The sequence below is a fragment of the Cupressus sempervirens genome, chromosome 2 (assembly GCF_028749045.1).
Source record: "Cupressus sempervirens isolate cs-2001-9-10 chromosome 2, ASM2874904v1, whole genome shotgun sequence".
NCBI classification, from domain to species: domain Eukaryota; kingdom Viridiplantae; phylum Streptophyta; class Pinopsida; order Cupressales; family Cupressaceae; genus Cupressus; species Cupressus sempervirens.
The window spans coordinates 444,010,464-444,026,621 of record NC_143119.1 but is presented as its reverse complement, the minus strand read 5'-3'; the positions used below and the strand labels follow the sequence as shown (position 1 = coordinate 444,026,621).

Genomic DNA, 16,158 nt, shown 5'->3' with positions numbered 1-16,158 from the left:
TGTTCCTTTTCAACTTATCTCCTTCATTATTATTTTAAGTTCAACAATCTTTCTTCTTATGCCTTGGTTTACCATAGTACCAACAATCTCTCGGTCCTCTAGATTGAGACCCCTTTCCCTTTGACTTTCCTCTTAGTTTCCCATGATTTTAAGAATTATTTTCCCTCTCAGTTGTTCTGCCTCTTCTTTGTGCATTCAAAGCACTTCCTAATGTAGATCCACCCAAGGTTTTCCTACAAGTTTCCACACTCATAATAACACCAATCACATCATCAAATTTTAGGGTATTAGATCTAGAAACAAAAATATTCACAGCCATTACCAAGCCATTTCAGCTTTCAGGCAAAGAACACAAAATCAAGAGAGCCCTAATTTTTTCATCAAAATTGATACCCACAGAAGATAACTGACTAATAACAATATTAAACCCATTTAAATGATCTGCAACAGATCCACCTTCTATCATCTTCATATTAAATAAACACTTCATGAGAAATACCTTGTTTGAAGCAGAGGGCTTTTCATATAATTTCGCTAGGGTTTGCATCAACCCTTCCATCGTCTTCACTTTTGCAATATTAAATGTCATTGATGGTGCCAATCATAGTCAGATGCTTCTAAGTGCCTTTCTGTCTAAAATCTCCTAGTCCTTATTTGTCATAGTTCCCTGTTGCTTGGATTTTCCTTCCAACAACTTCCATAAATCCTTTTGATAAAGATAGTCTTCCATTTGCATCTTCCATAATTGAAAGTTCTATCCATTAAACTTCTCAACCTTTAGCTTATCGTTGTCTGCCATAGCTCCCACTCAATTGTGAGACTCCCATTCGACTGTGAGACCTTCTTGTAGAGGATCACTAAAAAAATAAAAATGATGACGGTATGGCTAAAAAAAATGACGATTGTCTAGCTCTGATACCACTTGTTACGATTAACCTCAAACATAAATAACAATTACATACAAATATAAATGATATCAAAAAAATGATAAATCACATATAAGAGAACACAAGACACCAAGATTTAACGTGGTTCACCCAAATCTCGGGCTACACCCACCAAACCACAAGTCCAATATTATTACGATCTAGTGATTACAACCTGTTTATAATCTCTAATCCCTTACAGCTCAATACCGTCACAAGAAGCAATTTTTGCATCACACATAATGAAAAACCCCTAACCCTAAGCTCTTTTATACAAGTATTTTTACCGCTTTAGGTTTATAATTAATTATTACATGTCAACCCAAAATCTTAATAAAATAGGCCCCGAATAATTATGACGTATGTATAGTACTTCCCTAATCAGTCACCACAAACTTACACTTAAACTATGTGCATTAAAAATCAAGCCCACAAGACCCTTTGGCTATTTTGACACTCTATTTGGCTATACACTTTGACATTTTTATTTAGCTTTTTCTACTAGAGGCTTTTGTCAATAAGATTGACATTCCGCTATAGAATACATAACCACATAGTAATTTCTCTTTAATTTCTCTTAAACTTCTTCAAAAGAGCCATTTTTTACTATGCGTTTATTACATTTTCTTATCCAAAAGACATGTAGTTCTCTTCATTTCCTTCACATAGAAAAATAATGGGTGATGAATAAAGGGATCTTGTAATCCAAGAATTGATAAAGAATACCCTAGAAAACTTTTTAGCCGATAGATGATTAGAGTACATGACACAAATTAGGTAACTAGAGCCACCACCATTGAACTTTTCAACCAAAAACCCATTTTTGATGCATTTATAAGACCGATACAATAAAACTATTTTCTCTTAACTCCTTGAGCATGACAAGATAAGCCATCATCACATCAGCAATAGGGGCCATTTACTTCCACAATCTTTTGCTTTATTCAAATTTGAGAAACTTCGATTCATTTCTAGGCCACAATTTATGAGGTCTCAAAAAAATTATTATGTTTATTTTAAATATTTGAATTGTCAAAATTTGCAATAGAAAATCATTTGAAGTTATATGAAGTGTATCTTTGAAGTTGCAAGTTCAATTTCCTTGAAGGAAATATACACGGTGAATGTGAAATTGAACAATGTTTTTGCTCATGAATTTTCATCATGAAAGAAAGGCTTACACGAAGGGTTTGAGAGAGAAATAACTGCAGGTTTTGGGCAAATTCTTGGAGGTTTTGATGCTTTGAAACAACATTCCATTCCAAATTACAAACATTATTTGCATGGTTGTCCCATTTGGAAAGTTGCCATTTGCCGATAGTTGTGGGCATGTGTCAGTGTTCTCACCGCCATTTGCTGGTAGTTGTCTATCAATGTTCTTGACACCGTTCATTTTAAGTGTCATTTTGATGAACGAGTTCTTCCTACAGGCAACTATATTTTCCACATGGGTTGCACCAATTGGTAAAAGTGCCCCATATGTAAAGATGTCATCTAACAAAATCTTGAGATCATGTTTATGAGTTAATCTTTCTTAAACCTATAGCAAAGTCTCCAATCTTACCCTTAATTTATCTCTATCAAATAAGAAGTTAAATATTATAGTCATATGGGCAAAAACCTACAACACAATGGTAACTTGTAGCCTCTCATGTGGGAGGTCTTGGGCTTGAATCTACAATTAATATTGAAATGCTGGATTTGGAAGATTGCATTACAAATGCTTGTTATAAATATTTAACTGATAATGTTATTTGTAGATAAATCTATGTTAAGATTTTAAGAATAAGATCTAGTTCATACACGATTTTTATATATTTGTTACAATTCTATATGGCTCTTTTTCATATAATAATTTAGTTATCATTTCCCATTTCTTTTTTGAAAGAGTACCAATTAGGAAAATGGATGTATTTTCATTAAATTATTTTTCTTTTCTTAAGTATAGAACTTTAGATTCATAATTTTTTATCTTTTCTCAAATTTGTTTAGAGTTGGTTTCTTCTATGTTTAGTCTTTATGTTTTAATTATAGAATAAGTCTACCCTCTTTTTTTAACAAATGACTAAAAACAAATTGTTATAAGGGAAACACTTACAAGTTCGAAAAAAATCAAGTGTCCCCTTCATTAAAAAAAAAAAAAGTGTTAAAGGTCTCCCTCTAGCTCCCCCAAACTCTTGTTTATTTATTATTATACTATTTATGTAGTGTCATTTTGAAAGCTCTATCATATGATCTATATCTGATTTTATTTATTATTATTACTATATACTTTGAAAGCTCTATCATATGATTTATATTTGATTCAATTGCATTACTTAATTCCAGCGGCTCCATAATTGAGAAAATGACTTTTTAATACAAAGAAAAAAATAAAATTTTCCATTCACAGTTGCACAACCACGGCCTGAACCATATTACGTGTACATTATCCACATTTTGATATATTTTTTTCCTTTTGACTTTATTCTCTGAATTCCGACCTGTATTTCTTCAGAGGCCCTTCGGCATGTGTCGTAGTGAGATCTAAACTCCAAACTCCAAGGTATCATCGGTCTGAACACGGCGTTAATTGTACAAACAAAGCAATCTCCGGAGAGTGTTTAGGCCGAGTGGTGTGGAGAGAAATGATGAGTGTGCTGTAACATTGCAGCTGAATTTCCGTTGGTCCAGATTCAATGGAGGGGTGGTTATCAGACGAGTGGAATGCATGGCCGAAGTCCATGGCGTTCGCGATTTTGCTGTTAGGCTACCTGATTCGTCTTGCACTGAACAAGTTATGGCCCATCAAGAGGGAGACAAAAACAAAGCCTCAGAAACACCCGCAATCCTCTAATGTCAGGTCGGTCTCCCACTTCAGTCATCTCTGCTGTCGATATTTGCCATGGGAAAGATATGCATTTGGATCTTTGGCGGGCATATTTTAGGTTTTGTATATTTTCCCGCCAGTCAAACTGTAAATTTTTGCAATTTACGATGTGAAATTCTTATTTTTTTTTAAAGAAAACAAGCGCTTAACCTTTCGTTGCTTGGTAGAGATTTTGGAAATAGGGTTTGTAGGTTTCCTTTTCTGTTAACGAGACCTATTTTATGTAAAGCAACGTCAAAGAGCCTAGCTAAATGCAGAGAAGCTAAGATAAGTACAACTTTCTATCGCTTACTTACTACTGTTGTTCTTCCCAGGTGACCGCGTGCAGAATTATTATTTGTTTTTGATTATAGGGTTTACTGCGTAGTTACGACATGCGAGAAATGAACTGATAGTAAATCGGGTCTGGATGAGGGTGAGCATAAGAAATGAGTTGAAATTGGTTATGGAGACATGCATATTTTTGTATTTTTTTATGAATTTTTAACTTACATTTATTTGTCAGTAGATAAACACATAAAATGATAATATATAATATTGAGACTGTATGTAATGATTTTAAAAATAATACTGTTGCAATTTACGATGTGAAATTGTAAATAGATGTGGGTTGAGCTTAGCTCTATTTTTGTGGCCTCGATATTTTTTCTGGGGGGCTAAAGGTTTGAAATCTTTTACTACAAAATAGGAGTTCTAATTTTTTAGTCCTCCCAATTTGAGGGGTGGGACTGCAAATAGCCCCACCAGCTCAGGGAATTTGTTTTGGCCATGTCAACAATCTATTTTTTAATTTTAAAAGGTTAATTACGATAGTAATAAAACAATGACATCTTAAATTAAAAATTCTCAAGGTGATAATCATGGGACCACTAGCTTCCTTAAATTTAGGAACTACAATTTTAAAACTGAAACAAACTAAAAACATTCATGCGACCGTTTGCCTCTAAATATTCCTAAGAATTCTCAGCAGCTGCCCATATTCTATTATTAAGGAAGCCCCCCTCCATGGGACCCCAGCCTAAATGCAGAGAAGCTAGTATAGGAACAACATTCTATCACTTACTTACTACCGTTCTTCTTCCCAGACTGCATGCAGAATTATTATTTGTTTTTTATTATAGTGTTCACTGCATAGTTACAAGGTGCGAGAAATGAACTAATAGAAAATCAGGTCTGGATGAGGGTGAGCATAAGAAATGAATTAAAAATGGTTTTGGAGACATACATAGATTTGTATTTTTATGAATTTTAATGTTATAATTATTTATCAGTAGATAAACACATAAAATGATAAGATATAATATTGAGAACTATATGTAATGAAAGAAAAAATATACTTAATTAGAGGCACATTGAATAATTGGCATTGTGAATTGTTTCAAAATCAAAACTTACAAGTTTAGCTGAATCAAATCGGAAAGTATTGCGCACTTCTTCTGTTGTGATATCTTGATTGTTCAATAGGGGAGATGTGCTAATCTGCTCTTGTTCAATGTTAGAGCTATGCATCTTTGTCCATGTGCTGATAGATTGACCCCTTTCTCCAATGCAATTTAATGTGTTCCAAATGAGCGTTCAATAGTACACAACTCCTAGTTGTGGAGGATTTCTCTAGGATCATTGTCGGAAGGAACAATATTTCTTACCAGTGTTCTATGTGGTTTGAAAGAACACTCTAGGCCATTTTTTTTCTAAGTTGCATGGGTACCTCCCCCCCCTTTGCACCCAAGAAATTTGAATTGGTTCGAAGTTCGGGTCCAGTTCGAACTTGGTTCGACTAGGGTGCAATTTTTGCATTGCTGGTTTGATCGGGTTCGAACCCAGTTTGAACCTGCAGCAAATTGGGCCCCGTGGACAGTTGGAAAAGTGTTTTATCAGCAAGTTTTAATTGTTTTTTGGTGTCCATAAAACCTAAAAGTTGTTATTAATTGCTTTTGTGCCCTCTCATTGTCATTTTATATTTCTAACTAGGTTATTTTGTCTTAAGGGAGAGCACATAAGTTTTTGAGCAAGCATCCGATTGTGCAAGGAGTTTGAAGATTGATTTGTTGGTGTTCTTCAAGTGTTTGTGCATCATTCATACACATTTGCAAGCTTGCAATGGCTGGAAAAAGGTAAGATCTTATTCCATTTGCTATTGTTTTTGTTGTAGTTTTTAAATTTTTCCATTTCTCTTTCAATCTTCATATGTTCTTCTAAATCTTTTCCATTATTCCAAAATTTGTCATTTTCTTCCTTATAAATTATGAACATGTATCTAATTTCTTACCATAGGGAAAGGAATGTCATCTACCTCTTCATCAATAGGCAACACCGATCAAAGAATGAAACCCAACTTTGATTCTCCTCTATGGAAGTATGTAGGCATTTTAAACCCCTTCCAGGAGGTGGTGCATTCTATTGGAGATGTCGAGGATGTGGTGTAGAAAGAAATAGTTCTTATTATCGTGTGGTAGGTCATTTATGTGGTTATATTGGAAGAGGAGTCAAGAAATGTCTTGGCAAAAAAGGTACCCCTATACCAAATCAAACTGTTAAAATATATTGAAGAGCATGAGGCAGCAAAAGAGAGAGAAGGACGTAGGGCAACAGAACACAGTAGCAATCCTAATAAAAGTAAAAGAGCAAAGGGAATGGAACCCCCCAGATGTTATAGTACAAGACCACCCCTTCTTTAGTACCATAGTGGACACTGACACTGACACTGAATCTGTCCTCGTTGTACAGAAAAGAAAGGGGCCACTAGAAACTGCTTTTCAAAATAAGGGCTGAGACATTGTTGACATTAAGGTGGGAAGATGCCTGTATGCAAATGGGTTGTCCTTAATGTTGCTTGCTTTCCATTTTGGAAGGACATGTTGATGGGTGCCAATGAAGCTCCAAAAGGGTATTGTGGGCCCAGGTGCGAGAAAGTGCGCACCACCTTGTTGGTGATGAGGTCCAACGGATTGAAAATCAATTGAAGCCCATGAGGGACTCATGGGTTGAGACAGAGGTGACAATTGTTTCAGATGGCTGGAAGGATTCCAATAATTGTCCCTTGATCAATGTCCTTGCGGTGTTCCTTAAAGGGGCAATGTTTTTGAAAGTGGTGGATTGTGAAGGCAAAGTAAAAGATGGGCCATTTATTGCTGATATCCTAATTGGGGCCATTGAACAAGTGGGGCAAGAAACGTTGTCCAAGTCACAATGGACAATGCAAAGAATTGTAGAGCAGCAGGTTTGTTGGTTGAATCATGATATCAACATCTCTTTTGGACACCTTGTGCAGTCAATTCACTAAATCTTATGCTACAAAAGATTGAGAACCAAATTGAGTGGATCAAAACAATGTATGATGAGGCCGAGGACATAAATGTTTGTCACAAACCACCACATGACTCAATCTCTTTTCAGGTACTACTCAAAATTGGAGCTATTGAAGGTAAATGAACTTGAACTCAAGTTAAAAATAATTTTTTTCATATTTTACTTGTGCAATGTGTATACTTTTCTAAATATGTATCTAATAGTTCTTGTCTTTTGCTCTAATTTATGTCACAAGTTGTTGAGACCCATTTTGCATCACATATAATCATCTTAAGATGACTTGTGCAAGTGAAAGATACACTTCAAGGTATGGTAATCAACCACAATTGGGGTGTATGGAAGCAAAAGAACACTGAAAGGGCAAACGAAATAAAGGATAGGCTATTGGCTGAGTCATGGTGGGAACGTGTGGAATATCTCCTTAAGATCATGAGCCCATTATGAGCATGCTTAGGTACACCGACATGGATAGGCCTTGATCTATGATGGCATAGACTCAATGATTGAGAAGATCAAGCAAGTTATAAATGAGAAGGAGCAAGATCCGCAAGAGATCTTTTTCAAACAAGTGCAACAAATTATTAATGAAAGATGGAACAAAATGACCACTCCATTACATTTGCTTGCCTATGCCTTGACCCCCAAATACTATAGCTCACAATATTGTGATCTGCCAGGAAGGTTGCCACCATATAGAGATATGGAAGTGTCTGACGGGTACCAGGCAACATTTAGAAGAATATTTCCTGATGATGATATCAGAGATGTAATAATGGATGAGTTCATAGAGTTTGTCAGTGCTAGAGGTCTAAGTAATGATGTTCTTTGTCATCGATTCAAGAAGGATGCTCATGGTTGGTGGTACCTCCATGGCCAAAAATTCCAAACATTGCAGCCCCTTGCAATCAAAGTTATATCACAAATAAGTTTTACTTTAAAAAAATTAGCTCACTTTATCTTCAAAAGAATCATTTTTTTTAAAGAGGGTAAACGCTTTGACCTGGAGCTATGAACCAGTGAGGCCACAAACAGGGGACCTCACCCCATGAGATTTGAACCTTGATGGCAAGGATAACAATTCAACAACTTAACCATCACAACATGCCACTATTGGCTAGAATCTTCAAAAGAATCATGACTAGAAGGTGATTTTAATTTTTATATAAGATTGAATTAATTTTTTTTTAATTGCTTACCCTATGTTGTTTTTATAGGTTGCTAGCTCTTCCGCATCAGAAAGAAATTGGAGCACCTATTCTTTCATCCACTCAGTGAAGTGCAATATGTTGCAATAAAAAAAGTAGAGAACTTGGTATTTGTGCATAACAATTTGTGCCTTCTTTCGCACAAGAGTCAAGAATACAAAGAAGGGGAGACAAAGAAGCGGGATGTAGGTGCAGAGATTGTGGATTTGGATGCTTCCACTGCTCGGCATACAGATGATGATTTTGATGACTTTGATGTCAATACCATTGTTGATTCTTTTGCTGATCCCATTGGCCTTAGCGCAAGTAATACCGGAGAAGAAGAAGATGAAGAAGAAGAAGCTGAATATGAAGAAGAAGATGAAGATTGAAGAACTTAGAACTAAGAATATTAATAGATTTTCATTCCATTAGTTGAACAATGAACGTGAAACAATGATACTTGAACTTGATATTTTAAATGTTTTCAATCTTTGATTTTGAAATTGATTGAACTATGTTACTATATGATGGTATGATCATTATGATTACAAGTTTAATTGTTTATGGTGTTTTAAAGTTCTTGTTGTTAAATGTGTTTATGCTACTATGCTACATTCTAATTTTAACTCATGCTTCATAAAAATGTGTATATATATATATATATTTATTTATAATTTTTACATGTTTTTGTACTAACAAACCCAAACAAACCCAAACCCCTTTCCAAAATTTTGTTGAACTTGCGAACCGGTTCTCGAACTTGGAACTGAACTCGAATAACAACTTAGTTTTTCTCCTTCAAAATTTTGTAATTTTTGTGTTGACACCTTGGGCATAAGGGAATGTAGCAATTGGGATATTAGGTATGCCTTGCTTCATTGTTTTTTCAAGAATTACTCTTATGTTTTTGGCATGTTTATTTGCTTTAGAATCGTGTTTGTTCTTGTACCCATTCGTTTGAAAACTCTAGTCAGTTTGAGAGATTTTACAATCCCAATGGCCTCCCAATCACAAATTTAGAATGCTATAATAGCTAGACTTTTTAAGATGCTTGCTTTTTAGATAGGATGGCGATGGGAACATGTGTAGAAAAAAGGTCAATGTGTGTGGCTTTTTTGTATAATTGATCACAAACATGAAGGATGTTTCTTAAATAACAGTTTAAAAACAGATTTCAATTCTTGTCTAAGAGAGCATACATGAAAAATTAAATTAGAAATAGGAAATAACACAAAACCAATCATCATAATACAAATTTACCTTGGAGAAAATCCTCGTGGTTATAAACTTTAACAAAAAACAAAACAAAAAAAACAATTGTGAGTCTCAGGCTTCAAAATGGCATTACAATGGAGAACAACCCTTTGGCTCAATCGATAGAGCTTTTAAACAACATGGAGAATGCCCAATGACCTCCAAATGCACTCAAAAACCACCTCCCCTAGTGCTTCTAGTGTGATAGTACCAATACCAAAGAGTTTACAAATAGAATTGAGCTCTCTTCTCTCTAACAATATACAATAACACTAAAAACGTCTATACAAACCTCAAAGGGATGGACAACAACTAATTTTTCAACACCTTTGGGAACCAGAAAGCCTTGAAAACTGCACCAAGAAGAGGAGGGATTCGGAATTGGAACATCCTTGGATGTACACAACTTGTCGTGATGATTTCACTGCTTCCACTAAAGAGGCATTTGCGTTTTCCTTGCATAGTTTTGTTTTTTAGCATTCTGTTGCCTTCTGAGATAGGTGATTTCACTAAATGTGGGCAAAATACTCAGTTTTGAAGATATTATTGCACACCGGAGCCTTGACATTGATGCACTATTTCACCTTGAACATTATCCAACATTAAAGAAGCTGTCCTACCAAAAATATGCCATGAAGTAAAAAAATCAGACCTTTTTTGGATCAATACTTGTCTGGCCAAAGATTCATTGAGTTTTTCCTATGAAGAAGAATGTTAGTGAGGGGTAGTTTGTTATTGTGTTCAAATTTTTTGGTGAGCTCAATGCTCTATGTGACAATGTTAAGTGGGAATGTAATTCTTCCAATTCGACCAAATCATGTTGCTAGCATAGTTTAGTATCATTCACATAATGTTCCACTATCTTGGTAAAGAAAGGAATTAAGAGTTGTCTCCTCTAGATGTTTCACGAAAAGATTGGCTACTAGAGGAGATAGTGGAGATCCCATAGCAATGCCATTAGACTATTCATAGACAACTCCATGGAAATTGAAAAAAATACATTGAAGCACTACTCGATAAAGGAAGTTGTTTCATTACTAGTTTTGTGTTCAACAATTTCGATAGCTGTGTCAACCGAGACTTCCATTAACTAGGGCAAAACATTGAAATTGACTAGGATTTCATCTCTTACTCCTTTATCCTAAGTAAACTCAATGAAAATGGGAGGAGTATCTGGCAAATGATCTCAACTTTCCCACAAGCATGGTGGTTTTGTTTGTGAGGAAAACTGCAATTTTTAAAGTTGGAGGGTTGGTGGTGTCAACTCTAGACCCCAATGAAATACCGACGAGCTCCTTGTTTGGGATGAGATGTTTCAGTGTTTTCATTTGAGGAATATTGTCTAATGGATTTTTTTCAACTGTTTTATGAATTTAGAGACGAGGTTGAGGTCCAAAGCTGTTTTATTTCCACTTTTGTTGCAGTGGTCTAACATTTTGGAAACATAGTTATGTTTGTTCATGATTGTTGCGTCATTCCCTTCCTGTGCCTTGAGTATGACAATATCATTTTAAGTTATTTCTAGTTAATCTCTTAGAGGCATCTAGTTCATCTTTCAGAATGTTACACTTGGGGAATTTGACAAGATTTTAGGTGTCCACACAATTTTGTTTGATCTCTTCTATTGAATGATCAGGTAGAGATATAACACGATTTTCAATTCCAATAATGAAGTCAACCTTGGGTATGGAAATAAGAGTGCTAGCAAAGCATAGATCCCTTTTCAAGAAAGATATGTTAATAGGAGATTCAGAGATGTTAATGACAAGTTTACTTTCCCGCTCTTCAAATTTGTTAGGTGACAATCATTTGGGGAGAGTCATTTAAAATTTGTTGGGAACCATATTGGTCATCTTCTTGGAGTTATATGGTTAGTGTGATTTGTCAAGTAGAGCAGGATAACTAGACTAGTTATGTCATTGCATGTATGCTTTTCTGGGTTGATGATGTGGGAAATCATGTGGTCGAAATTTAGAGCAAGGGTAGGTTGAGAGGATAGATGTTGGGAATCATGTCTACTAAGGAAGAAAAATACAAAGAGTTCTTTTCTGTAATGGGCACCTTGGAAATGCCCAAAAACTAAACCAACTGCTGATAGAGATTTTAATGTTTTTTGCATAGATTTTGCAACCACATAACATGAACAAGAAGGAATTTATGCAAACTGAAGATTGAACTATTGCTGAAATAATATTAGCTTTCAAACTAATAAAATTAAATACATAGCAAACTCACTAATTACTCTAGTATCATTAAATCAAATATATAACAAACTCTTCAACTCACTAATTACACCCAATCTACCTGTAGATGGAAATGCGCACAAGCTACCTGTTAATGAAGTTGATAGCAATGAATTCCAAAGGCCAAACCCCAAGGGAATGACATCTAGAATGTCACAAGAGAGGATAGATGTCCTCTAATGCCAACAACAGATCTGTAACTCACACATACATGTTCTTCTCATATTCCACCGTGCCTAACAATAGCTACAAGCTCTCCTTTTATTCCTACTTCATAGGGTTGACCATTTTACACAAGCAATGTGGGATAAAATAAAATACAATAAAATAAAATAAAAGACTAACTGTCACAGAATTGGACAACTGCTAAAGTGGGGACATTACAGTTCGCCCTCCTTGAAATTGCTTGTCCTCAAGCAATCCAACAACACAGTGAACTCCAACCTCCACCCGGATGCCAATGAAGTTGTATGTGACATCCCTGTGGACATTAAACCAATTGCAAACTAGCATCATCAGGACCAATCACATGTCCTGCAGCCTAGCACCCAAAACTTGTGCTGATGATGTAGAAGTCATAATGTTACTAGTAGGCAACTTTGTAGAAGATCTATGAAACCTCTTCTTCCTTGTATCCACCCACATAATATATATTGGACTGAAATCTTGATCATAACCAACATGCATTGAAAAAGATGTGGCTATAGGCGAACCATATGCACTCATGCCAACTGTATCAACAATAGGTGTAGCCACATCAAAATATATGGACATAGGAACAACACTAACTGCCGCAACAAAGAACTGAACTGAATCTGTAGTTGATGAAAACTCATAATCATCAACATGCACGCCATCATTAGAACACACATCAACAATTGCATGCATACTTGCTAAACTCCTCATTGGATGGTTCAACTGACACAGAAGTGGTTGCTGATATGACAGTATCCTCGCATTCTCCTAATCCCACTATTGCTGCATCACCATCCCCTGACAAAGCCTCATATGTGGACTCCTGACTCTGCACACATGACTCAACGCTAGATTGCGAATCAATAATACTAGAGCGCAAACCCACATTCACTGACTCCATTGAAACACCGACATGACCAACATCGTAGTTGGGTGGCTCTATACGCGTCTCGCGTCTTGATCCCATTTGAGGAAGCAACTGCCTCTTGCACTGTAGCAACACCATGAGATCTCACATACAAATCTCCAATAATAATCTTGTCCTCAAGAGAGCCGCAAGTATTAATGGTAATAAGTGCATCAACTTTCTCTGCATTAACTCAAGCAAGAGATTCGGGAGCCTCAACCTGCTGAAGCTTGGTGTTGTTATCCTCTGTTGCCACTGACACAACTGCATGTCCCTGTGAAATAAGTCCATCGCCAATACTATAGATAGGACTAGCAGGTGTCGTACTAAATATATGTACATTTGCATCAGGGACTTCTGTTGGGGAAAACTCAAGCTTCCTTCCCTGCAATCTTGATGTCGTCCTTCTAAAGGCGGAAACCATATACCTTGCTGCCCTTTCAATTATCTCTGGATTCGACAAGCTCTCTGTCAATCTCTGTTGATGAAGCATAAGTTTTTTCATACTCTCCCGCAAAGCATTCATCTTTGCGCTAACTTCGTCATTACTCCACTGACTTCTAGAACTGCCAGTCCTCCTGTGTCTGCCCATGGCTAGAAAATGCTAGAGTGCTAGTCACTCCAAATGTAACAGCAAATTTGACAATAATATAAATTTCCTACCCCACAGGATGGCAGGAAACTAGGCTTTGATACCACTGTATTGAGCACCCTGGAAATGCCCAAAAACTGAACCAACGGCTGATAGAGAGTTTAATGTTTTTTGCATAGATTTTGAAACCACATAACATGAACAAGAAGGAATTTATGCAAACTGATGATTGAACTACTGCTGAAATAATATTAGTTTTCAAATTAATAAAATTAAATACATAGCAAACTCACTAATTACTCCGGCCTCATAAAATCAAATACATAACAAACTCTTCAACTCACTAATTACACCCAATCTGCCTATAGCTGGAAATGTGCCCAAGCTGCCTGTTAATGAAGTTGATAGCAATGAATTCCAAAGGCCAAACCCCAAGGGAATGACGTCTAGAATGTCACAAGAGAGGATAGACGTCCTCTAACTCACACATCCATGTTCTTCTCATATTCCACCATGCCTAACAATAGCTACAAGCTCTCCTTTTATTCCAACTTCATAGGGTCGACTGCTTTACACAGGCAATGTGGGATAAATAAAATAAAGTAAAATAAAATAAAAGACTAAAATAAAAGACTAACTGTCACACAACTAGACAACTGCTAAAGTGGGGACATTACATTTTCCCCTAAATTTGCAAAATGGAACACAAGCAAATGGTCCCTGAATGGAGAGAATAGATTAAAACCACAGAGACCCAAAATCCTATCGACAGTGGTTGCAGAAATGTGCTCCAAAGGCTACCTGCAGTCCCAATATGCACCAGCACCATCTAAAAACAATATGGTTGTCTATGGAACAAAGGGTGATAGTATGAGATTAAAATATTGTTTTATCAGATTAATTTATATGCATCAAATAGAAAAAAATCCACTTTAACCATTTCACATTTAATGTAAATAGACATCCATCTGCCTAAAATAGAATATGCAAATCACTAGATTTAAGATATGAATTTGTAGGTGCTTAATTTGATATAGAGAATCTTGCATTATTGAAAATCCTCACCACCTATAGTTGACATAAGGCAGTCACACAACCGCCTGTAACTGACATTAATACTTGCATTTTTTAACCAAACAAAATGAATTGACATCCAGTGGTAGCTGCTATTCACAATTTTTATAACAAATTAAATGTATTAGACACTAACACCATTAATATTCAAGGTAAACACTTGACACAACTTCTTTTAGTCATTTAACAGTAATTGACATGTAAATTCTTCGAAAAATGATTGTGACTAATGATATATATTCATCCGTGCTGGTGAAGCTATTTGCCTAGCATTAAGGTGGAATAGTTATGGCCACAAAGATCCAACCACCGACTGGTCCTTGTACTCTCCTTTTTATAGGTTTGACTATTGAAGACACTTGAAATTCTAGGGTAGGGTATAGTCACGACCTTTGCCTATTGCTTTCGTTGTTAAGACTCTTAATCTCTAGGGCTAGAGACTTTTTGCAGTAATATCAATATAAATTGGAGCAACTGAAGGAGCTCAAGCCTAAAATTGATTTAAGTAAATGGAATCCTTTAAAGACCAGCACCCCAAGGAGCAAGAATTCAAGGAATCAATAGGGTCTTCTTGAGATTTCAGCCTCAGAAGTAGAAGCGTCTTGCGTGTAAAGGGTGGTTACAGGGTTCTATAAGGAGGTAGATTTGTGACTGATTGTGAATGGGGGCAACTTTGCTGCATTTTCTGTCTTGTTTATCAAGTTTTTTAAACAGTGGGTTTGAAATTTGTTTTATTTACCTATCCAATTTTTGTTGTTTTTTAATGCACCAAAAATAAAGCACATCAAGGTTCATGGGCACTTCAGTCAAGGTAAATATTTCCATCATACAATTACTCTTTGCATATATTAGACTGAGTATAAAGTGGCAGCTATGTTGTGATAAAGGAGAACTGCACTTTAATTCCAACAATCACTAAAGAAATACTGTATGCATTGACTCTATTACAAGGTCCAGCCTCATGGAGCTTCCATTGAGTGTTCATAACAATGACATGTCCTAGTGGTTAACCTTGCATGTAAACCCAAGAGCACTAGTAGGGCCTACAGGTGTTGGATGGAACGTGCGAGAATTTAATGCAAGACCTATGGGCATTCTACATGTTTTATATGTAAGACCTAAGGGCATATCTATATGCTTTATATGGAATTCCTATGACACAATGTATTCCATTTTTCTAATTCCTTCTTCGATTTGTAAAACCATTGTATCTAAGACTTATAGACACTATTATTATTACAAGAACTTGGGATGCTAGTTTAAGGAGTCTTGGGCTTTAACAAAAACTTTATAAGACATTAATAAAACATCATTTTAGGAAATTGAGATTGAAATTATGAGAAGATGTTTGTCATGTAGTTTAGAATGCATGACCTTCTTCTGGGAGTTTTCTTTATCCCTATATCACATACTTGTCAAAGAAATTTTGCGTAGTTGAAATGAAAGATTTTTATAATGTCCATGAAGCCAAAGCAACCTATGGAACCCCCTAAAGTAGCACACATCCCAGAGTAGTGTGCCAAAACTTTAGCCCTTTTGAAACTTATTTAAGTCTGCTCTTCGATAGTGAATTTAGATCACTAAGTTTGCTCTCCTGTCTCG

At 35.9% G+C, this 16,158-nt stretch overlaps 1 protein-coding gene across 2 annotated transcripts in view; it reads left to right on the top strand.

Annotated features, from left to right (window-relative positions):
* The first annotated feature begins 3,399 nt into the window (after positions 1-3,399).
* LOC149572976 (uncharacterized) overlaps positions 3,400-16,158 on the top strand; it is a 33,999-nt gene continuing 21,240 nt past the window's right edge. Inside the window, exon 1 of one of the 2 annotated variants that reach the window (XM_089814107.1) lies at positions 3,400-3,768. In XM_089814107.1, the coding sequence (XP_089670233.1) occupies positions 3,605-3,768 (164 nt within the window). In that variant the 5' untranslated portion in view covers positions 3,400-3,604. Of the gene's footprint in view, positions 3,854-16,158 lie in introns of both variants that reach the window. The other variant, XM_089814108.1, reaches the window with a different exon arrangement.